General features: G+C 37.0%; 1 protein-coding gene across 1 annotated transcript in view; it reads left to right on the plus strand.

Moving 5' to 3' along the window:
* The window catches only part of snap25b (synaptosome associated protein 25b), a 46,693-nt gene extending 22,319 nt beyond the window's left edge, over window positions 1-24,374 (plus strand). Inside the window, exons 3-8 of the mRNA XM_082142593.1 lie at window positions 1,836-1,877; window positions 3,868-3,916; window positions 16,011-16,128; window positions 19,871-19,987; window positions 22,163-22,307; window positions 23,527-24,374. Of these exons, the coding sequence (XP_081998719.1) occupies window positions 1,836-1,877; window positions 3,868-3,916; window positions 16,011-16,128; window positions 19,871-19,987; window positions 22,163-22,307; window positions 23,527-23,595 (540 nt within the window). The 3' untranslated portion in view covers window positions 23,596-24,374. The remainder of the gene's footprint in view (window positions 1-1,835; window positions 1,878-3,867; window positions 3,917-16,010; window positions 16,129-19,870; window positions 19,988-22,162; window positions 22,308-23,526) is intronic.
* Window positions 24,375-25,204: the final 830 nt, after the last annotated feature.

The raw sequence follows: 25,204 nt of genomic DNA on the forward strand, positions 1-25,204 counted from the left end.
CGGGTGTATCTGTGTAAGCTCTCGATGAAGAGTGTCAAAGACAACATGTTTTTGAAGAGTTGATCATTGTAGCCAATCAGACACATATATGTTGAGCACGTCAACACAATGTCCAATCAGAGGTGTTTAAGAATCCGTTCGACAGCGTTCAAAATGCTAGAGGGAAATGCTGGTATCGTCACATTTTTTAAATTTCAGTACCATCTTGGTACCGAAGTCGGTACTTTTGACAACTCTACATTGGACCCCATTAACTTTCATTGTATGGACTTTTTTCTATGTATGGACTATTCCTTTAAGAAAGCACTTTTTATCTCGATCAATCAAAAAATAATATAATTTTTGTTTTAACACTGCTTGACAGTGTTGGGGAATAGCTAACTACAAGTAGTGACGCTACTAACTTAACTACAGTTAAGTTAACTACTTAATCTCAGTTGCTTCGTCGGTAAAAAAACATTTTTTTCCAGCAAGTAGCGATGTACCGCGACCAAAAGCTAAATTCCGTTTTGTGTTTTGACCAACCTGCAATGTATTAAAGAAGCGCAGTGTCTTCTTCTGACTAGATCATAGACTAAAATTGCATTACCACCATTTATTGTTATATCACGCCTCTTGCGGCTTTACAGTTCACTGAGAAGAGATCACCTGATGATTACACAAAGGACGGGTGGCTTGATATTTCACATGAATTGACTAGTAAAGGTTACGCTTTTGTATGTAATTATGCAAACCAAAGATAAAACACTATCTGCATCAAAGACTTCAAGCACAAATTTAAGGACGCTCATACAGGTGAGTATACAGAATAATTATACTGCATTATTGCAATCTATATTGAATGTCTATTTCTGTATAAAATTACAATGATGATTCAGTGTTTCCTATTAATTACATTGACTAATCTGTCCCGCCACAGTTTCATAATGAACCTAAAGATCACTAACGTTGTGTTTTGCGCCATTGCTTTGGCAAAGCATCTGTCAATCGAACAAAAAACGAATTCGCGATATAGCTTAGTGCACTTATCACACGGCAAAAGGCTATGATTTATTTAAATAGGTGTATTGTTTAGTTTGTTGTGCCGGGTTTCAGAGCGAAGTGCACTGTGTTCACACAAGCAGTTCATGATTCGCATCTCAGAGCAGCTCCGTTCACAGTAAATGCTGTGCTGACGTAAATGTCTGACATTTTTGACTACTCCTGTACAACCAATTTTGCATGCATTTTGTTCTTGCAATGATGTTACATTTGTTGCAATTTTGCTCTTTGACAAATACTATATATTTGAGTATTGTGTATGTCTTTGAATAGTTTGGATACATTAAAAACATGAAAAAAACTACACACTTCACCTTCAAGGCCTCACAATGACTAGGTGGTGTATGGTTCCATATGATATATGGTATGACGCTTAATGATAGCTCTTAAAAAAGAAAATAGAGATCACAATAATGATCTTTTATCCTAGCCTGCTATTGAGCGTCCTGTGGCGCTGCGCAGTCATATTTCTTCAGCTCAGATATATACACTGGACTGGAATGGGAGAGCTTTAAATATTCATGAGTGGATAATACTATCTTGAGCTTTCTTTGAAGGAACAGGAAGGAAGGAAGGGGGAAAAGAAATGGCTGTACATTCAGTTCAGTCTGAACTTGGCAGCCATTAGTAACATGCTGTCGGAACTGACATAATGAACATTATGGCCTTGTATCAACTGTGGTGCCTCAACACATCGCATTCAGATAACAATATGAAAACCCATACAACAAGCAGGGTCGTATTAACTGTTGAGGTTATTGTGAGTAATAATAAGTATATTTTTCTTTCTACAGTCTTTGGAGAGTACTCGCCGCATGCTGCAGCTGGTCGAAGAGGTAAGATATTGAGTTAACTGAGTGATAGCAATAAACTGGAAATTATACACAGTGATCACATATTCAAACTCAGTTTGGCTGTATGTGAAAAGCTGTTTTTGCAAAGAGGTTGTTTCGCTGCTTGTTTTCATGGCCTCTGAAGGTCAGAAATCGAGACAGTGAAATAGCACCAAATTTCCGCTCTGTGATAAAAATCAATAATGATTTCAGAGAAACTCCATCTATGTGTTACTGATAGGGCAGTGTCGAGACACAGGAGAGAAAATGAGTCTTTCTAGTGTCTAATAGGGATCAAAAACCCCTGACCCCACATGTGGAGATGAGATACTGTTCAGAAAAGATTGTGGTTGGCATTATAAAGACCAGAAGCCTGATTTTAGTTTTAATGTGAAAGAAAATGTAAAAATCATATGGTTTATTTTATTTATTTTTTAAAGTTCAACAAGGAGTGGAGCTCACACACATAATAGTATACTTTATTTAGAGGCTAAATGCAAAGACAAAATATACCAGAGTGCGGAAAAAAATTACAAAACAATGTACAAAATGTATGCAGAAATTATACAAAGATCACATTATTTCGCAATTATACAAGTTGCATTTGGCCTCTATCTGTTTTTGCTGTTATTTATTTTCACAAGGTTTTCTGCGTATTTTAAAATGGACAAATTATATAAAATTATGTCAGTATGTTATATAACAATATAACAATTAAATGCAACATTTTAACAATGCTGCATTTATTTGATCAGAAATACATTAAAATACATGTGAAATATTATAATAACTTAAAAACATTTTAAACATTAAAATAAATGTAAAATATATGTTTTGTATATTAATATTTAAAAATATATATATTCATATGATGAATTTCATATGATCCTTCAGAAATCATTATAATATGCTGATTGGCTGCTCAAGAAACATTTATTAATATTATCAATGTTGAAAGCAGTTTTTTCAGTTCTTTTGTTGAATAGAAATAACAATTATTTGAAATAGATTTTTTGCAACAATGTGTTTACAAAATTTTACTGTATTTTTCAATCAATTGAATGCATCCCTGCTGAATAAAAGTATCCATTTCTTTAAAAAACAAACAAAAAAAAACCTGATCCTATAGCTGAATGTTAGTGTATGTAATATATTTGGTCTGTATATTGATGGTTATTGAAAACAGTACCAGATGTAGTAAATTAAATCTTGAAATTGGTTATCCAAATTTGTGAACAAATCATTCCCCCGCTCCGTTTAGCCGTTGTTGAAAGAAAATTGCATACTTGGGTTGCTAATGAACTTCAAAGTTCACCAGTGCTGAACAAATATAATGCTTCCATCAGGTACTTGCATCTGATTTCATATTAGGTGCTTCAAGTTTCCATTATGCCACATGTCACTTTGATTAAATGCTGAGTAAATGCACATACCTGTTATTATTACTATAAAACAAGTTGATGAGTTGGGATATTTGACTAAATGAAGTAAAAAAATTTAAATTGCATGTAAAGAGATTCCCTTTAGGTATACTTGGTGCTATAACCGCTGCACTGCTTGATAATCTAGTTACAATAATGAGGTGTTGTGGGATTCGGAATAAGATAATCAGCTGTTTTATTTAGGTCACTAGAACAGCATGTGCCTCAGAGAACTCGTCATATTGCACACACATCCTCTCATACCTTTACAGTTCAATCCAGTGCTCTGTTTACAATTCTGATCTAATTTTAGCTCTGTACTGTCTGCCACCTCGTTGCCTTCTTTTAATTTCCTGCCAAATAAAAAAAAAAACACTTGTGAAGAATTTCAATAGTTGTGATAAAGCTGCGGGCTACTGTCTGTCTTCTGCCGAGACTCTTTTATTCCCTGCTGTTCTTTTATCATCTTATATCTAACCTGAATATGTGTGAATGTCATCTTCACCTGTAGGCTTCTCTCATTTGTTTGTTATTTCCTCTTTTTTCTTGCTTTGCCATTCTTGGTGGATTAGAGTAAAGATGCTGGTATCAGAACTTTGGTTATGCTGGATGAACAGGGAGGTAAGTTACGGCGAAAAACACATTGTGGAATCATGTAATGAGGTTGTTCAGTAAGTCCTTTTTATTTGCTTATTTTAAACTTTACTGTCTAGAGGTTACGCTCAATGCTTTTCTAGACGAGCTATTTTGCAGATTAAAGAAATATGCATAATGACGATTTAAACATATGATCGTAAACATCAGGCTGTCTTGTCAAAAGTGAAGCTTTGAGAGTCATGTAAGAGGTAAAATGAACGATCGATGTTGCTGGTAATGACAAACCGCTCTCCTTTTCACCAGATGAAATATATCTGTGTACAATCCCTGGGGTGAAAGACTTTCCAGTTGACACTCATTGCCATTTTAGGATAATTAGGCAAACACACTCAATTCCACAAACAGCATAGGCATTTTAATGAATAATAAAGCAGTAATTGATTTCTCAATGATGTGACACTTTAATAGAAGCAGTCACATCTCTATTGATAAATTAAGCCCTTATGTTGCTTGAGGCTTTATTCGGTTTTATGTGGATAGTACGAAGTGTAGAGTTCCTTTCCCCATGGAAGAGAAATTTTAATTAGTCTGTCAAAACAACATACAGCCCTTCCTCTCGTTGTGTTTAATTATATATGTTGTGTTCCTCAGACTGCCTCAGGACAATCCATTTCCTACCTTAAATGATCCCGTAACCTTTCTTGGCTCCAGTTTTAGAGCAGAACAACAGCACGTCCCATACGTAAAGCTGTGCTCTGATTGCTGCATGCAATAGTCTCCTAGAGCTCAGGAGGATTCCAGTTTGCAGTTCACTAGACATAAAGGGAGCAATCAAAATGGTCTTCTTCTTTTTTTTACTAAATGCCCATTCCTGCTGTAACAACCTGAAGTCAGTTGTCTAACTCAAGGGCACAGTGGTAGAAGCTCATTAATCACATTTTAGCCTAAAACCTCTGTGTACTATCCCAAAGGTATGCTACTCCATTTGTTTTATTTACGGGTAGGACATGTTGAGATTTAACATTCTTTGAAAAATCCTTGCATTTTACAAGCAAGACTTATAACTTATAACATACATTTCTTTACCATATTGAATTCGTTGCTACCAAGAGTGGAGTTTGAACCCACGAGAACATTTGTCCTTTGAATTTTAAGTCCAACGCCTAAACCACTTTAATATACATTCAAAATAATCCCACCTTGGTAATGTAAAGCAGCATTCATGAACTAACTCTTGCTAGAATAGATCATTGTTACCAGGAGTGGGGGTTGAACCCACGAGGACATTTGTCCATTGGATCTTAAGTCCAACGCCTTAACCACTCGGCCATCCTGGTCGCTTTGAACAAGTTGTAGATGCCCAAATTGGTCCTTTGATATACATTCAAAATTATCTCATCTTTATAATGTAAAGCAGCATTCTTGAAATAATTCTTGCTAGAATAGATAATTGTTACCAGGAGTGGGGGTTGAACCCACGAGGACATTTGTCCATTGGATCTTAAGTCCAACGCCTTAACCACTCGGCCATCCTGGTTGCTATGAACTCGTCGTAGATGCCGAAATTTCTCCTTTGATATACATTCAAAATGATCTTGTCTTCATAATGTAAAGCAGCCTTCCCGAACTAATTCTTTCTAGAATAGATAATTGTTACCAGGAGTGGGGTTTGAACCCAAAAGGACATTTGTCCATAGGATATTAAGTCCAACACCTTAACGACTCAGCCATCCTGGTCGCGTTGAACAAGTTGTAGATGCCCAAATTGGTCCTTTGATATAATTTCAAATTTATCTTGCCTTCATAATGTAAAGCAGTTTTCCTGAACTAATTCCTTCTAGAATAGATAATTGCTACCAGGAGTGGGGGTTGAACCCAAGAGGACATTTGTCCATTGGATCTTAAGTCCAACGCCTTAACCACTCGGCCATCCTGGTCGCTTTGAACAAGTTGTAGATGCCCAAAGTGGTCCTTTGATATACATTCAAAATTATCTCATCTTTACAATGTAAAGCAGCATTCTTGAACTAATTCTTTCTAGAATAGATAACTGTTACCAGGAGTGGGGTTTGAACCCACGAGGACATTTGTCCATTGGATCTTAAGTCCAACGCCTTAACCACTCGGCCATCCTGGTTGCTTTGAGCTCATTGTAGACGCCCAAATTTCTCCTTTGATATACATTCAAAATGATCTTGTCTTCATAATGTAAAGCAGCCTTCCCGAACTAATTCTTTCTAGAATAGATCATTGTTACCAGGAGTGGGGTTTGAATTCACGAGGACATTTGTCCATTGGATCTTAAGTCCAACGCCTTAACCACTCGGCCATCCTGGTCGCTTTGAACAAGTTGTAGATGCCCAAAGTGGTCCTTTGATATACATTCAAAATTATCTCATCTTTACAATGTAAAGCAGCATTCTTGAACTAATTCTTTCTAGAATAGATAACTGTTACCAGGAGTGGGGTTTGAACCCACGAGGACATTTGTCCATTGGATCTTAAGTCCAACGCCTTAACCACTCGGCCATCCTGGTTGCTTTGAGCTCATTGTAGACGCCCAAATTTCTCCTTTGATATACATTCAAAATGATCTTGTCTTCATAATGTAAAGCAGCCTTCCCGAACTAATTCTTTCTAGAATAGATCATTGTTACCAGGAGTGGGGTTTGAAGCCACGAGGACATTTGTCCATTGGATCTTAAGTCCAACGCCTTAACCACTCGGCCATCCTGGTTGCTTTGAGCTCATTATAGACGCCCAAATTTCTCCTTTGATATACATTCAGAATGATCTTGTCTTCATAATGTAAAGCTGCCTTCCCGAACTAATTCTTTCTAGAATAGATAATTGCTACCAGGAGTGGGGGTTGAACCCACGAGGACATTTGTCCATTGGATCTTAAGTCCAACACCTTAATCACTCGGCCATCCTGGTCGCTTTGAACAATTGTAGATGCCCAAATTGGTCCTTTGATGTACATTCAAAATTATCTCATCTTTACAATGTAAAGCAGCATTCTTGAACTAACTCTTGCTAGAATAGATCATTGTTACCAGGAGTGGGGTTTGAACCCACGAGGACATTTGTCCATTGGATCTTAAGTCCAACGCCTTAACCACTCGGCCATCCTGGTTGCTATGAACCCGTTGTAGATGCCGAAATTGCTCCTTTGATATACATTAAAAATGATCTTGTCTTTTGTTACCAGGAGTGGGGTTTGAACCCACGAGGACATTTGTCCATTGGATCTTAAGTCCAACACCTTAACCACTCGGCCATCCTGGTCGCTTTGAACAATTGTAGATGCCCAAATTGGTCCTTTGATGTACATTCAAAATGATCTTGTCTTCATAATGTAAAGCAGCCTTCCCGAACTAATTCTTTCTAGAATAGATCATTGTTACCAGGAGTGGGGGTTGAACCCACGAGGACATTTGTCCATTGGATCTTAAGTCCAACGCCTTAACCACTCAGCCATCCTGGTTGCTTTGAGCTCATTCTAGACGCCCAAATTTCTCCTTTGATATACATTCAAAATGATCTTGTCTTCATAATTTAAAGCAGCCTTCCCAAACTAATTCTTTCTAGAATAGACAACTGTTACCAGGAGTGGGGTTTGAACCCACGAGGACATTTGTCCATTGGATCTTAAGTCCAACGCCTTAACCACTCGGCCATCCTGGTTGCTATGAACTCGTTGTAGATGCCCAAATTGGTCCTTTGATATACATTCAAAATTATCTCATTTTTATAATGTAAAGCAGCATTCTTGAACTAATTCTTGCTAGAATAGATCATTGTTACCAGGAGTGGGGTTTGAACCCACGAGGACATTTGTCCATTGGATCTTAAGTCCAACGCCTTAACCACTCGGCCATCCTGGTTGCTATGAACTTGTTGTAGATGCTGAAATTGCTCCTTTGATATACATTCAAAATGATCTTGTCTTCATAATGTAAAGCAGCCTTCCCGAACTAATTCTTTCTAGAATAGATCATTGTTACCAGGAGTGGGGGTTGAACCCACGAGGACATTTGTCCATTGGATCTTAAGTCCAACGCCTTAACCATTCGGCCATCCTGGTTGCTATGAACTTGTTGTAGATGCTGAAATTGCTCCTTTGATATACATTCAAAATGATCTTGTCTTCATAATGTAAAGCAGCCTTCCCGAACTAATTCTTTCTAGAATAGATCATTGTTACCAGGAGTGGGGGTTGAACCCACGAGGACATTTGTCCATTGGATCTTAAGTCCAACGCCTTAACCACTCGGCCATCCTGGTTGCTATGAACTCGTTGTAGATGCCGAAATTGCTCCTTTGATATACATTCAAAATGATCTTGTCTTCATAATGTAAAGCAGCCTTCCCGAACTAATTCTTTCTAGAATAGATCATTGTTACCAGGAGTGGGGGTTGAACCCACGAGGACATTTGTCCATTGGATCTTAAGTCCAACGCCTTAACCACTCGGCCATCCTGGTTGCTTTGAGCTCATTCTAGACGCCCAAATTTCTCCTTTGATATACATTCAAAATGATCTTGTCTTCATAATTTAAAGCAGCCTTCCCAAACTAATTCTTTCTAGAATAGACAACTGTTACCAGGAGTGGGGTTTGAACCCACGAGGACATTTGTCCATTGGATCTTAAGTCCAACGCCTTAACCACTCGGCCATCCTGGTTGCTATGAACTGGTTGTAGATGCCCAAATTGGTCCTTTGATATAATTTAAAAATTTTCTCATCTTCTTTATGTAAAGCAGCATTCTTGGACTAATTCTTGCTAGAATAGATAGTTGTTACCAGGAGTGGGGGTTGAACCCACGAGGACATTTGTCCATTGGATTTTAAGTCCAACAACTTAACCACTCAGCCATCCTGGTTGCTATGAACTCGTTGTAGATGCCGAAATTTCTCCTTTGATATACATTCAAAATGATCTTGTCTTCATAATGTAAAGCAGCCTTCCCGAACTAATTCTTTCTAGAATAGATCATTGTTACCAGGAGTGGGGTTTGAACCCAAAAGGACATTTGTCCATAGGATATTAAGTCCAACACCTTAACCACTCGGCCATCCTGGTTGCTATGAACTCGTTGTAGATGCCGAAATTGCTCCTTTGATATACATTCAAAATTATCTTGTCTTCATAATGTAAAGCAGCCTTCCCGAACTAATTCTTTCTAGAATAGATCATTGTTACCAGGAGTGGGGGTTGAACCCACGAGGACATTTGTCCATTGGATCTTAAGTCCAACTCCTTAACCACTCAGCCATCCTGGTTGCTATGAACTCGTTTTAGATGCCGAAATTGCTCCTTTGATATACATTCAAAATGATCTTGTCTTCATAATGTAAAGCAGCCTTCCCGAACTAATTCTTTCTAGAATAGATCATTGTTACCAGGAGTGGGGGTTGAACCCACGAGGACATTTGTCCATTGGATCTTAAGTCCAACGCCTTAACCACTCGGCCATCCTGGTTGCTATGAACTTGTTGTAGATGCTGAAATTGCTCCTTTGATATACATTCAAAATGATCTTGTCTTCATAATGTAAAGCAGCCTTCCCGAACTAATTCTTTCTAGAATAGATCATTGTTACCAGGAGTGGGGGTTGAACCCACGAGGACATTTGTCCATTGGATCTTAAGTCCAACGCCTTAACCACTCGGCCATCCTGGTTGCTATGAACTCGTTGTAGATGCCGAAATTGCTCCTTTGATATACATTCAAAATGATCTTGTCTTCATAATGTAAAGCAGCCTTCCCGAACTAATTCTTTCTAGAATAGATCATTGTTACCAGGAGTGGGGGTTTAACCCACGAGGACATTTGTCCATTGGATCTTAAGTCCAACGCCTTAACCACTCGGCCATCCTGGTTGCTTTGAGCTCATTCTAGACGCCCAAATTTCTCCTTTGATATACATTCAAAATGATCTTGTCTTCATAATTTAAAGCAGCCTTCCCAAACTAATTCTTTCTAGAATAGACAACTATTACCAGGAGTGGGGTTTGAACCCACGAGGACATTTGTCCATTGGATCTTAAGTCCAACGCCTTAACCACTCGGCCATCCTGGTTGCTATGAACTGGTTGTAGATGCCCAAATTGGTCCTTTGATATAATTTAAAAATTTTCTCATCTTCTTTATGTAAAGCAGCATTCTTGGACTAATTCTTGCTAGAATAGATAGTTGTTACCAGGAGTGGGGGTTGAACCCACGAGGACATTTGTCCATTGGATTTTAAGTCCAACAACTTAACCACTCAGCCATCCTGGTTGCTATGAACTCGTTGTAGATGCCGAAATTTCTCCTTTGATATACATTCAAAATGATCTTGTCTTCATAATGTAAAGCAGCCTTCCCGAACTAATTCTTTCTAGAATAGATCATTGTTACCAGGAGTGGGGTTTGAACCCAAAAGGACATTTGTCCATAGGATATTAAGTCCAACACCTTAACCACTCGGCCATCCTGGTTGCTTTGAGCTCATTCTAGACGCCCAAATTTCTCCTTTGATATACATTCAAAATGATCTTGTCTTCATAATTTAAAGCAGCCTTCCCAAACTAATTCTTTCTAGAATAGACAACTGTTACCAGGAGTGGGGTTTGAACCCACGAGGACATTTGTCCATTGGATCTTAAGTCCAACGCCTTAACCACTCGGCCATCCTGGTTGCTATGAACTCGTTGTAGATGCCCAAATTGGTCCTTTGATATACATTCAAAATTATCTCATTTTTATAATGTAAAGCAGCATTCTTGAACTAACTCTTGCTAGAATAGATCATTGTTACCAGGAGTGGGCTTTGAACCCACGAGGACATTTGTCCATTGGATCTTAAGTCCAACGCCTTAACCACTCGGCCATCCTGGTTGCTATGAACTTGTTGTAGATGCTGAAATTGCTCCTTTGATATACATTCAAAATGATCTTGTCTTCATAATGTAAATCAGCCTTCCCGAACTAATTCTTTCTAGAATAGATCGTTGTTACCAGGAGTGGGGGTTGAACCCACGAGGACATTTGTCCATTGGATCTTAAGTCCAACGCCTTAACCACTCGGCCATCCTGGTTGCTATGAACTCGTTGTAGATGCCGAAATTGCTCCTTTGATATACATTCAAAATGATCTTGTCTTCATAATGTAAAGCAGCCTTCCCGAACTAATTCTTTCTAGAATAGATCATTGTTACCAGGAGTGGGGGTTGAACCCACGAGGACATTTGTCCATTGGATCTTAAGTCCAACGCCTTAACCACTCGGCCATCCTGGTTGCTTTGAGCTCATTCTAGACGCCCAAATTTCTCCTTTGATATACATTCAAAATGATCTTGTCTTCATAATTTAAAGCAGCCTTCCCAAACTAATTCTTTCTAGAATAGACAACTGTTACCAGGAGTGGGGTTTGAACCCACGAGGACATTTGTCCATTGGATCTTAAGTCCAACGCCTTAACCACTCGGCCATCCTGGTTGCTATGAACTGGTTGTAGATGCCCAAATTGGTCCTTTGATATAATTTCAAAATTTTCTCATCTTCCTTATGTAAAGCAGCATTCTTGGACTAATTCTTGCTAGAATAGATAGTTGTTACCAGGAGTGGGGGTTGAACCCACGAGGACATTTGTCCATTGGATCTTAAGTCCAACAACTTAACCACTCAGCCATCCTGGTTGCTATGAACTCATTGTAGATGCCGAAATTTCTCCTTTGATATACATTCAAAATTATCTTGTCTTCATAATGTAAAGCAGCCTTCCCGAACTAATTCTTTCTAGAATAGATCATTGTTACCAGGAGTGGGGTTTGAACCCAAAAGGACATTTGTCCATAGGATATTAAGTCCAACACCTTAACGACTCAGCCATCCTGGTCGCGTTGAGCAAGATGTAGATGCCCAAATTGGTCCTTTGATATAATTTCAAAATTATCTTGCCTTCATAATGTAAAGCAGTTTTCCTGAACTAATTCCTTCTAGAATAGATAATTGCTACCAGGAGTGGGGGTTGAACCCACGAGGACATTTGTCCTTAAGTCCAACACCTTTACCACTCGGCCATCCTGGTCACTTTGAACAAGTTGTAGATGCCCAAATTGGTCCTTTGATATACATTCAAAATTATCTCATCTTTACTAGGTAAAGCAGCATTCTTGAACTAATTATTTCTAGAATAGATAACTGTTACCAGGAGTGGGGTTTGAACCCACGAGGACATTTGTCCATTGGATCTTAAGTCCAACGCCTTAACCACTCGGCCATCCTGGTTGCTATGAACTCGTTGTAGATGCCCAAATTGGTCCTTTGATATACATTCAAAATTATCTTGTCTTCATAATGTAAAGCAGTCTTCCCAAACTAATTCCTTCTAGAATAGACAACTGTTACCAGGAGTGGGGGTTGAACCCACGAGGACATTTGTCCATTGGATCTTAAGTCCAACGCCTTAACCACTCGGCCATCCTGGTTACTTTGAACTCGTTTTAGATGCTGAAATTGCTCCTTTGATATACATTCAAAATTATCTTGTATTCATAATGTAAAGCAGCCTTCCCGAAATAATTATTTCTAGAATAGATCATTGTTACCAGGAGTGGGGGTTGAACCCACGAGGACATTTGTCTATTGGATCTTAAGTCCAACGCCTTAACCACTCGGCCATCCTGGTTACTTTGAACTCGTTGTAGATGCCCAAATTGGTCCTTTGATATACATTCAAAATTATCTTGTCTTCATAATGTAAAGCAGCCTTCTTGATCTAACTCTTGCTAGAATAGATCATTGTTACCAGGAGTGGGGTTTGAACCCAAAAGGACATTTGTCCATTGGATATTAAAATCCAACACCTTAACGACTCAGCCATCCTGGTTTCTTACTTTGTTAATCAGGTTGTAGTAATAGAAATTGCTCCTCTAATACAGTATGTTTTCTCTCATCTCTATTAAAAAAAAGCTTTCCTGCATTAAGTAATTCAAGAGTTGCCATTTATTACCAGGAGTAGGATTTGAACCAGTTTGAACCCATGTGGACATTTCTCCATTGGATCTTAAGTCTAACACCTTAAGCACTCTGCCATCCTGGCTAATTTCAGCTGTTTGGTGAAGGCACTAAAGCAGCTTGATGGATGTGCAACAATCTGTGTGCTATCACATTATTGGCTCAGTCTTGGTGTTCTCCCACATGCAAAAAAGTTAATATATGCTCTACATCACTGTCAGCCAATGAAGAGATGAGTCCCTCACTGTCTCTTTCTCACCCCCTTCCCCCTCTTTCTTTAGTCACGCTGCTCTTGCTCATGGGATTAGCAGCAAAGCCCAATTAGCTCTTTTTTTTCTTTTTGATGGTATAAGGTAGTAACCTCACACTAGAAAATGTTAGTTACAAACTAGCTGAGAAGAATAAAATTACAAGCTCAATTAAGGGCAGATCAACAGAAACTTAAACATGAATCTTTATTATTATTATTATTTAGAAAATAGCAACATCTGTTTTGCTCCCCCAGGGATTTTACAGTTTTCTAAAACCCTAAAGGAATGTTTATCCCTTCAGCCAATTGTTCATTTCAGCTCATGAATGATCAACCATTACATTCTTCAGATTACTTTCCCTTACCACACAATAACTAATACTTATGCTCCATATTTCATTCTCTTTTGCTCTTTATTTCGGTTCTGTTTCTGATCATCTTCTCTCTTTCTCAACATCTGCTCATGATGCCACGTTCATAAACATCCTGACTTTTTCCCCACAATTTAGCTCAGACAGGGGTGGCTATATTACTCAGGGGTGGAAAGAGTACTGAAAAAATATACTCAAGTAAAAGTACCATTATTTTTACCAATTTCCAAAAACATGTAGTGTAAGTAAAGTAGAAATTACTTGTCTGAAAAAACAACTTGAGTAAGAGTAAAAGAGAAGCTTATTTAAAAGTACTCATGAGTAGTGAGTACTGAGCTGCGGATTCTATTCCCTTATAAGAAACACTGTACACTGCAATTTAAAAATGTATAAAACAGTGTACATACTGTAATTCACATTGTCTTTTGTTGTTTGTCAGAAAGAATGAAGAATATCTATCATGCATCAGTTTTAATTTTGACACGGAAAGGCTATTACAGAGATGAAAAGATGGAAAAAGTTATTTTCAGTACATTCATCACCATTTAAATAGATTTAAAATCAGTTGTAAGGTCTTAATAATCACTAGGCAAGCTATTGTTGCACATAAAATATAAATGTTCAGAACAGTGCAAAGACTACAAAAACCTTTTTAAACTCATATGAGAGTTTGTCATCACACACCAGATATGGGTTCAAACGAGAGAGCGATTAAAAAGAGCCAATTTCTCTGCCAGTTTTAGCATTTGTGATAAAGAAATGACTGGGAATTCCTTGCAATATGAACGTGGCACTTGTGGTAGTTATTAACATTGTATCCAATGCCTGCAAACTCGCACCAAATTTCAGGCCCTGTGGATAGGCTAGCCTATACAGATCATTTAGAAAAAGTACCCACTCACTACAAGATAATCGGGCCAATTTTGGGTAAAGTCCCGATTATCTTGATGGTTCTACAGATTATCTTATCAGATTTTGCTGTGGTGTGAGGTGTGTAAAGAGCGATGAATGTCCTCTTGGATAGAACGTCAAGGCTACACCAATCTCAAATCATAAATATATCCAACATGTTGAATATTTACGATCAGAAATCCTGCTGTGTGGGGTGTTTCTTTCCTTGTGGATTGTCACATGGAACAAAATGATACCCAATCAGAAAGCGAGCTGGGGGCAGGTGAAAGCATAACACAACGTTTTCTTTTCCCCCCGCAAATTTTCTGTAAAAAGCAGTCCAAACACTATTATCGCCATTTCTTCTTGCCTGTCGTCCGCCATGTTTGTTCACTCTAAAGTCACGTTTAAGCGTGAGAGATTTTGCAAGATTTTCTGTGTTCACAGTCGGGACTATTTGTGAATGGATAAAGATCAAATTAAAACAAGCATGTAATGACCACAAACAGAGGAAAAATAAAGATACATCACTTAAAATGTACTCAAGCAAAAGTAAAAGTACACCATTTTCAAACTACTTAAAAAAAGTAAAATTTCTGATAAAAACTACTTGATTAGCCTACAGTAACATGAGTATTTGTAATTCATTAATTCACACCCCTGTAATCACATCCCAAGCCTTTATGCCAACAACAACTGAATTCCCTAAACCTAACACTATTACAAAATATTAGAATAAACTTGGTGATTTTTAAACGGATAGTAAACCCAAAAATGTTGTTCCAAACCTGCATGACTTTTTTTTCTTCCATGGAATGTGATGATACTTTTTACTGTTCTTTTTTTGTGATTTTGGAGCTTGACAGCCCTGGTCATTCCCCTTTTGCTTTCATGTGAAAAAATATATGTATATTACAGTAAAAAGAAAAAACTCTTTTTATGTTCTATAGAGGAAAATATGTCATGTGGGTTTGCAACGACTTTTTTGGGGTGAACAATTTCTTTAATTATTTCTGTAATTTAATTGAGGCAAATTGTCAAGTTGAGCATGAGTTAATCCTGTAAATGCATTTGGGCTGAAAAGACACTTTGCGGATGTGCTCTACTACGCCTCATAAACCATCTTCTCGGCACGACCTAACCTAACCACCCACCGCATCATTCAAATGTCTCACGTTTTGAGTAGATGTGTTTCTGGACAACTTAGATGTCATTTATCATCATCGTTTGTCTGCCAGGATGAAAAGTCTCATTTCATTGCTGTCACCCCTTTGTCCTGACCAGAACAACTCGAGCGTGTTGAAGATGGCATGAACCATATCAACAAAGACATGATGGAAGCTGAGAAAAGTTTAAAAGATGTAGGCAAATGCTGTGGACTTGTATGTCCCTGCGACAAGTAGGTACTGGTGAAGCGTCCAAGGCTTTCACCTGTCTGCTGCTGTCTGACTGTCTCTTGTCACTGTGAATGTTTAAGCCTCTCTCTTTCTTTTTGTCCCTCTTTTCCTCCTTACCTTTCCTTTCTCTTTCTCTCCTTGTTCCTTCTTCGCACTCATTTAATTCTTTTTGGGGGCATAATTGACTAATGTATAAATCAGAACAACTGGAGCGCATCGAAGAGGGAATGGATCAGATCAATAAGGACATGAAAGAAGCAGAAAAGAATTTGACGGATCTAGGAAATCTCTGTGGTATATGTCCGTGTCCATGTAACAAGTAGGTGGTTCCTGTTGCCTGCCTGCCTGCTTGCCTGCCTGAACCCGACAAATAGGAAATAAAAGCACGTGGCCAATTTGCACGCTCGCTCTTGCTCGCTCCGTAGCTTCGACTTTCCCCCCACTGCGCTCTTCCTGGACTACTTCTCTGTGCATGGGGATGGTGGTAGAGCTAAGTCCGTCTGCGGCGCCACTGGTTAACCCATAGATGTAGCTGTAGGCCCTGCTCTCTGCCGGCTGAATGCGCAAATATGCTGGTTTCCATGCTTCACTGATCCGTTGGTCAAGGACTGTTGTATTTAAATGTTAAGTGCCTGCTTAATATGCATGTGCTACTTTCCGAAATGCAAGCATTACACACTCCTTGAATGAACTTTGTGGACCGCAGATTAGAAATTCACGCTTTATTTACTCAAGGCTGGCAGAGCTGGCTTCTTTTAGGTTTTCTCTAAAAGGCAAAGCATGTCACTGCATGTGGGTAAAATGGTGGAAAATTTTATCTTGGCAATATAAATGGCCAATGTAATTGATTATAGTGCAGCTGATTTCTAATTATGTGCAATTCGTACCTTATTAAAGGTGCACTTTAAGTCATTTTTTAAAACAGTTAGTTCTGGTCCCCATTGGTTTAGCGGCGTTCCAAACGTGCTCATAAACAGTCCATCAGCACTGGGACTTTTCATTGTTTTTATCACTAATGTTTGTGTGTCTGTCCGGATTTTTCAGTGACTCCTTCTGCAGGTTTCTGACAAGTGACTGTCTTCATTTATTCACTGATTGTTCAAAAACACTGATTTATTTAGGAACCAAACAAGTGACTATTTATGAGCGAGTCACTGAATCATTTACTGAACCGATTTGTGAGAGTCATTAAATCATTTTTGCAAAAGATTTGTTCCAACACACTGATGCATTCAGGAACAAAACAATTGACTCTTTGAGTGAGTCACTGAAACATTTGCTGAACCAATTTGTGAGAGTCATCAAATCCTTTTTCCAACTGATTTGTATAAAAACGGTGGTTCATCCAGGAACTAAAAAAGTGACTGTCTTTATGAGAGAGCCAAATCATTGATTAAATCGATCCATTCAAAAACATGTCACTGTCATTATCAGAGAGCCATTGCTTATATTTAAAACAACAGTGTGATATTGCCTAAATTAACAGCGTCAAACATGGTTCATCCAATAGGAATTTAGAGTAGAAAAAACTCCTTGTTTTATAAAATGCCATATGCAAAGTTTATTTAAACAAATAATTAGATATTACACTCTTACTGTATATACATTGTATAGGGAGATGAATCAGTTAGGTTATTCATAATGTTTTAAGGGAATGGGCAGTCACTGTTTAACAGATTTTCTTCTGCTTATTACAGATATTCGGATTGATGGATATTGCTTGAGGGATGTGAATAGTTAAATTCTTTACTGGGAATTTGGTAATTAAAGTTGGGTGGAAAAAAATGACTTATAGTGCACCTTTAAACTATGTGAATGCACAGCACATTCACGTTTTCAGTAATATCCAAGTGGGCACACACATTGATTCTATGTTTCATGAGATGCAAATATTATGTTAATGATATTCTGTGTGACCAACTCTTGCATAATGGTACAGGCACTGCATAAATACTCATGTGAGCAACTGTCACTGGCTGAAAAGCTTTGAACGGTCATCAGTGTTAATGCAGGCCATCGCCAAACGCCAGTTGTTTGATGAAGTATTTATGAATGTTATTTGTTATTCCTTTTATGTATTTGGGGTTGACATACTCAAATTGTAACCAAACAGAACATTAAATGTATTTTTTTTCTACTTTTAAAGTCAACATGAAAGGGAATTCACATTTTTACTTATGTGATTCAAAGTTTGTGTATTGAAAATACAATGGGAAAAATGTTGGGATGGTGCTTGATTTGAATGCATCGGGAATTGATTGGATTGGGAAAAGTGGTCTTTATATGATAGGTAGTTTAATGAGAGGTCCCCGAAAAGAAATTAATTTCAAGGGTGATGCAAGTTATTACATTTTGATGAAAGAGAAAGAAACAACTGGGATAATGAATCATGCACAGTTAGACCAGAACATGTATTAAGAAAGTAAACAAGGTCCATTTTGATTTCATGTTGACTTTAAAGTATGGGCAGATGAATGTAAAGAAGATTTTGGCTTACCTTAGAACCTTACCTTTTACTTGTGCTTCTTTTTAAAGACACACACCTGTGTCTGTGTCAGTAAGAATTAAGGTCGAGTCTGGTTGAGTCTCACTGCCTCTGGTCAGAGCATTTCATGTCAGCTCCTGTAATCACAATGGCAGTGGCATAAGGCAATGCATATCATAAAATCTACATAAACAGCCCTATCTTACATAAAAGGTTGAAATAAAAGGTAACAGCTTATAGGAAATCACCTGCATTGCTTAGAGAGTTGCTGCTTAAGCTTTGTTCAGACAGACAGAAAATATTTTTTTTAATCCTATATTGCAGGTGAAATCAAGTTTCTACAAACTTGACTCAAATTACACTCATATATTGTATGAAATCCGATTTAATTCATACATTTTGAGAAAAGTTAAATCTGTTTTTTCCTTATTTGGCTACTCAAACGGCCCGACGGAGGGTGGACCCATCAATAATAATAAAATATTCTCGGCCTTGTGAATTTTAGCAACATCTCTTAGTAGTTGTGGAAGAAATTCTCTTGGGATCATGTGACACTTAAAGGGATAGTTCACAGATATCAGTGGCAGTGTTATTTTATTATTATTTATATAGCCTACTATTATAGTATTTATTAATAATTTGATTTATTTTTTATTTTTTCAGTAAAACTGTATTTTAAGTTTCAGTAATTTTGTTGTGCTTTTGTCATTTTTATCATTTTTTTTTTTTTTTCAGTGTTTCTATTTAGCTTTCATTTATTTTTATTTCAGTTCTAGTTTTAGTAATTTTAGTACCATTAATTACATGGACAAATATATATATATATTTTTTGTATTCCACAAAAGAAAGAAAGTCTGTAAAGTCACACAGGTCTTTAATGACATGGGGTTGAGTAAATGGTGAAAATTTGAATTTTTGGTTGAACTGTCCCTTTAAGTGATATACTGGGTATCGACTGTCTGAACAAACAGATCCGATTTCATCACTTGCTAAAGATTGTATTTGAAAATTGGATGCAGTGTGAACAAAGCCTTAGACCTTTACTGTATGCATACTGTTACTAAACAAAGCCTATTCCCCTTCCCTGCCTGAATGCAATGCATGTTACTTGTTATTATAAAAGCTTTTCTATTGGTCTATTGATTTAACTTCAGATCTAACAAACTGTATCTAAATGTTGAATGAATGCACATTATACGTTTGGAATAGGTCTATTCTGTACCCTCACTGAGAACATGTTACTTCTGAATGCTTCTCTGTCTCTTCACCTTGATAATTGTTGTGAACCTCCTCCAATTAACTTGTCACATCTCCATCAGTGTCTGTGTAATTGTCTGTTATACCCCACTGTACGTGACGTGTGTACATTAGTTCCAGGAAAGCGATACGCTAGTGTGTCGTTCATTTATTCATGAAATTCCATAACATGCAGATAATCCTGACCACCATTTCCTGTTTTAAGTGTTATATATATATATATCTGCATGTAGTTCCTCTCAGTGCATGTCTAGTTGTTTAGAGTTGCTTCACACCATCCTGCTTCTCACCCTCTCTCTCACTTCCTGTGGTTGTTCAGACTGAAAGGCGGTGGCCAGTCCTGGGGTAATAACCAGGATGGGGTGGTGTCCAGCCAGCCGGCCCGTGTGGTCGATGAACGTGAGCAGATGGCCATCAGCGGAGGATTCATCCGCAGGTCAGTTACCTCTAAGAAAATTACTGCAAATATATACAGTATGAGTCAATGGACCTTGGTTATGACTTATATTTTAACAAATTATATAATTTGTCATTAGCCGTTCATGTACTTTAAGCAGTAGAGCAATGGCATGGGTTCGATTCCTAGGGAATGTGTAAACTGTGAAATGTGTACCTTGAATGCAATGTAATTCGCTTTGGCTAAAAGCTTCTGCCAAATGCATAAATATATATATATATATATGTGACCCTGGATCACAAAACCAGTCTTATCTTGCACGGGTATATTTGTGGCAATAGCCAACAAAACATTATACTGGTAAAAATTATAGATTTTTCTTTTATGCCAAAAATCATTAGGATATTAAGTAAAGATCATGTTCCACGAAGATATTTTGTAAATTTCCCACCTTAAATATATAAAACATTTATTTTTGTAAATGGATGCAGCACTATCGCCAATAGAAATGGACAACTTTAAAGGCGATTTTCTCAATATTCCGATTTTTCTGTACCCTCAGATTCCAGATGTTCAATAGTTGTATCTCGGCCAAATATTGTCATATCCTAACAAACCATACATCAATGGAAAGATTATGTATTCAGCTTTCAGATGTATTCAGATGATGTATAAATCTCAATTGAAAAAAAATTACCCATAAGACTGGTTTTGTGGTCCAGGGTCACATATGAGAATGCGTTGCAGCTCAGATGCAAAAGCCTCTAAGTGCCATCTGAAATTTTCTTCTAGAATGATAATTTTTATCAAGCTCATATATTTAAATTCAGTAATTTCACTTAAATGGCAATGAAAATTACCTATATCTCCATATATATATATATATATATATATATATATATATATATATGTGTGTGTGTGTGTGTGTGTGTGTGTGTGTGTGTGTGTGTGTGTGTGCATTATATTACTGACAATTTTCAGTACTATGATGCATAATATTTATAACAACAATAATGATAAATTATATCATTAATACATAATTAATCGGGTGATATTTTATATTTTAGAACCATTAAGACTTTTTTGCATTGTGACCTTATTTTCATGACAATTAGCCGCAACTACAATCATAATGATGACGATATCTTGTTCACATTAATGTAATGTGAAAAAATTATAATTTATTATTTAATTTAAATGTAAAAATAGGTCATTTATCTTAAATTTGTGCTGATTTTAACAAAAAAATAGTTTTACAAATTACTGTATTATATGATGTAGTATGTAAAGTGCAATGCAGTCTTTAGGTGCAATGCTAGTGAATAAAATGAAAAACTGGAGAGATTTTTGAGAGGATGAAAGCAGCAGGAGTGTGCTGAAATGTTTGAAATAAAAATGTAATTGTAATATAAAGTCTCGGAATTTACTATTGCTATTTGTCACTATGGTTACAGGCATCACCCACCAATTAGAGAAGGGGACTGACTTAGACAATCACCTGTTCTTTCAGACCTTATTTGATCATTAGCTCCTGTCTGCTGTGTGGACAAAACCATTTGAGAGACATGTTAGTATATGGCTGTCAGTCCCGAAAGCTGACTGTGTGAGTGTAGTCTAATTGTACTGTTGTTGTTTTCATCCATATAGTCTAGTGTATCAGCAGTGAGTGCAGCACACTTCAGTTGTCAGTGAGTCACAAGCATCTCTAGAATTGTCTGTTGAAGACGGATGTCCGCTTTGTGCCAGACTGTAGCTTCAGGCACATCAGGGATGCTCATGAAACCACTGAGCTGTTGTTCGTCCGCTGTGTCAAAATATCCCATGTCAGTCCGCACTTAAAATGGGATGTTCAGCTAGAATCCATATACACCTTAATGGTTTTAGACAGTTGTTCTAGTCATGCTAGTGTTGACAGAATCCATAATGTATGTGTTTAACTTTTGTCCTGTGCAACCCATCAGACAGAATAAGATAAACATGAATTCAAAATTGACAATATTTACTTATATAATACCATTAGTGCATGCTGTTTCACAGGGGAATTTTTTTCATCAGAAAATAATATAACTAAATGTTTTCCAGTCTAAATATGACGGAAAATGGGTTGCGAATGGATTTCCCTGGTGACCTTAATGTGAAAATCATCCTGAGGATACTGTGTCCATCTCAGTCAGTGCTCTCAATAAACCCAGACTGTTTTTTGTGTATCTTAAGGGTAACAAATGATGCACGTGAGAATGAAATGGACGAGAATTTGGAACAGGTGGGAGGTATCATCGGTAACCTACGCCACATGGCTCTCGACATGGGCAACGAGATCGACACCCAGAACCGTCAAATCGACAGGATTATGGACCAGGTAAGATGACATGGCATTTCAATATCGGATAAATTATTACTTAACACAAGAGCCTCAATCCCTCTGATTTGAGCGCTCTGTTTGAAGGGGCGTGTCTGCTATGAAACCACTGCTGGGATTGGCTAACATATTTGCATATGAAAAAAGTATTACATGTGGAACTCTTTCAAAATCTTTTACCACTTTTTTACTATTACAGCTGTCGAGATTAACTAGTTGTGAAAAGTGTTGATTATAGCATCATATTTAGATCTACTCCCATCACATTAAAGGTTGCGGCGCTGAGTATTGTAGCCAATGACAGACGCCACTGTTGAGTGCTTGAATGCAGTGATCTTGTCATTGCAACTTGATTTCCGCCCTTTCACGAATGCTTTCATTTGAACTAACAATTCAAACACGATGTAAATAAGAGATTCGTGGTGCAGTTTATTATAATCATTGATTATAATGGGAGTTTTTGCGAGTTTTGGTCGCACTGTGTGATTGACAGCTTATATATCGCTTATATATAATTGGTAATACTTTACAATAAGGTTCATTACGTAACATTAGTTAATGTCTTAACTAACATGAACTAACAATGAGCAATACATTTGTTACAGTATTTATTCATATTTGTTAATGTTAGTTAATAAAAATACAGGGTAACACTTTATAATAACTGCACGCTATTAATCATAACATTTATTAAAATTAAAATTTGAATTAATTAAAACTTAATTCAAATACTAAAAAAACAAACTCAATATTATTTTTCTTCTCAATAACTATTGTTTTATTCAAGTTTTCTTTTTTTTTACTTCTGGAATCACAAAATGAATCATGGTTAATTAATTTAATATATCCACTCTCCCAGTTTCTTTTTGAAAACAAGCAGATTTGTCATAATTACATCATAAATACTGAAGAAAATACCTACTGTATCTGTAAACTATCTTTGACTTCCATGCTGATTCCAATAACTAATAAAAATGTTTAAAAGAAAGTCAAGATAATTTTTATCTTCTCAAAAATAATTGTTAATATATTAAAATAATCTAATTTAATTAAAATGCTAAAAAATGCTAAGGTTTTATTTTATTTTTCCCCCACAATAACTATTTTATTTAAGAACAGTTCTTGAAACCCTCTGGAATCACAAAATGAATCATGGTTAATTAATTTAATATGTCATAATACTGGAGGAAATACCTACTGTATTATCTCTGTCTTCCAGGCTGATTCCAACAAAACCAGGATTGACGAAGCCAACCAGCGCGCCACAAAAATGTTGGGAAGTGGCTAAATCCATACAAGAAGTGCTTTGTCTCATTTTCCCCCTCCCCACTGTACCTGCAACAGTGCACATGTGCTTTTACCATGGTACTCACCTGACCGGTTTGCACACATGCACTTATCACCCCCTCAATGCTCTATCTAGAAAGTGTCGTTGCGTGTCTGTCTTAACTGATAGTCTAGTAAATGGTCACATTTACTCTGTATCTTTCTCTCCAAAGGTTAAATGTACATAGTGCATATTTGATGGCTAGAGCTCACATGTGAAGTTTCTTCTTTCTTTTTTTTGTGTTGGTTTCTTTATGATTTTTTTAAAGTGTATATTTATTAAATATATATACACACATGTTTTGGATGAAATTTCTTAAAAGTTTTCAGTCATCTGTGTGTCCATGCTCTGTGTTTTACTCTATATAAGCCATGCTTCATATTCAGATGTAGCGAGACAGGAGACGAATTAGACTGTGAGGTGCAGGAGATCACATGACTGATTTCTTATCTTAGCCTGCTGTTTTGTAATCGCCTTTAGACAGTGTCCAGTAACGATTATTCCACCTGAAGTGGTCATATATGTATTCACCGTGTCACTTTCACTTGTTATTACCCAAGTCGTTCCCGATGTGTAGACATTACTGTACAGCATGGGCATGGTCAGTACATGCATTCGGTTTGAAGTATCACAGTTCTGCATCATCACAATAGTGCCACACTTTTTATTTCTATACATCTGCATACATGTGTCAGTTGTTGTAAAATAAGTATAAGAAATGCCAATAAAAACTAAACAAACCTAAATCTATTGTTTGCTTGATCTGATTTAATATCTTTCCAACACAAGCGGAGCGTTTTGACACAAGAGTGTTAGAGTGTCTGTACGCTGTACTAACCAAGATCCTCTTTGAACCAGAGGCTTTACATGGATTATGCCTGGCAACGTCACTAAGTACATCCAAATGCTGAAATACACAAGTACACACACACTGGTTCAACTCACACAACATGGATAAATGCAAGCACGTGCAAACTAGGTGTTAAGGGACGCCTGTCCAATCGTGGTTATTGAAGTCAGCTGCCAGTAATGTACTGTAACATCATTAACGGGCTGGAAACATTATACCTACCATAACGAACAGATCATATTCATAATCATGATGCAATAAATAGAGTTTAATATCTTGAATAAAATATTAAACTCATTAAAAAAAACTGAAATAATTTATATTTTTTATAACAAATAAAAAATCTTATTAAAGCCAAAATGATATTTAGCATCCCATTCTTGACAACTACATAAACATCTAGATTCTGATGATTCTGGAATTTCGGTCAAATACATGCTATTTTCGCTGTGTATAAAACACTTTGCTTCAAATGATTATTCATATATGTAAAGTTGCACTACTTTAATGACAAGACAATGTTGCTGTTGTGGAAAAAAACTGATAAAGAATACCAGTCACAGCAGCAACCGTTCTCCCCTCCGCCATGTTTAAAGTTTATGACACGTCCAACTCTGGAACTTGGGAATCAAAATTATTCCAGGGCTTCCCAGTGGTAAATACAACTTGATAGGACGTTCATGTCCAATTTTTAACTAGGAAACTTGTATTATTAATAAT

Source organism: Leuciscus leuciscus, assembly GCF_965113295.1.
Source record: "Leuciscus leuciscus genome assembly, chromosome: 17".
Taxonomy (NCBI): Eukaryota; Metazoa; Chordata; class Actinopteri; order Cypriniformes; family Leuciscidae; genus Leuciscus; species Leuciscus leuciscus.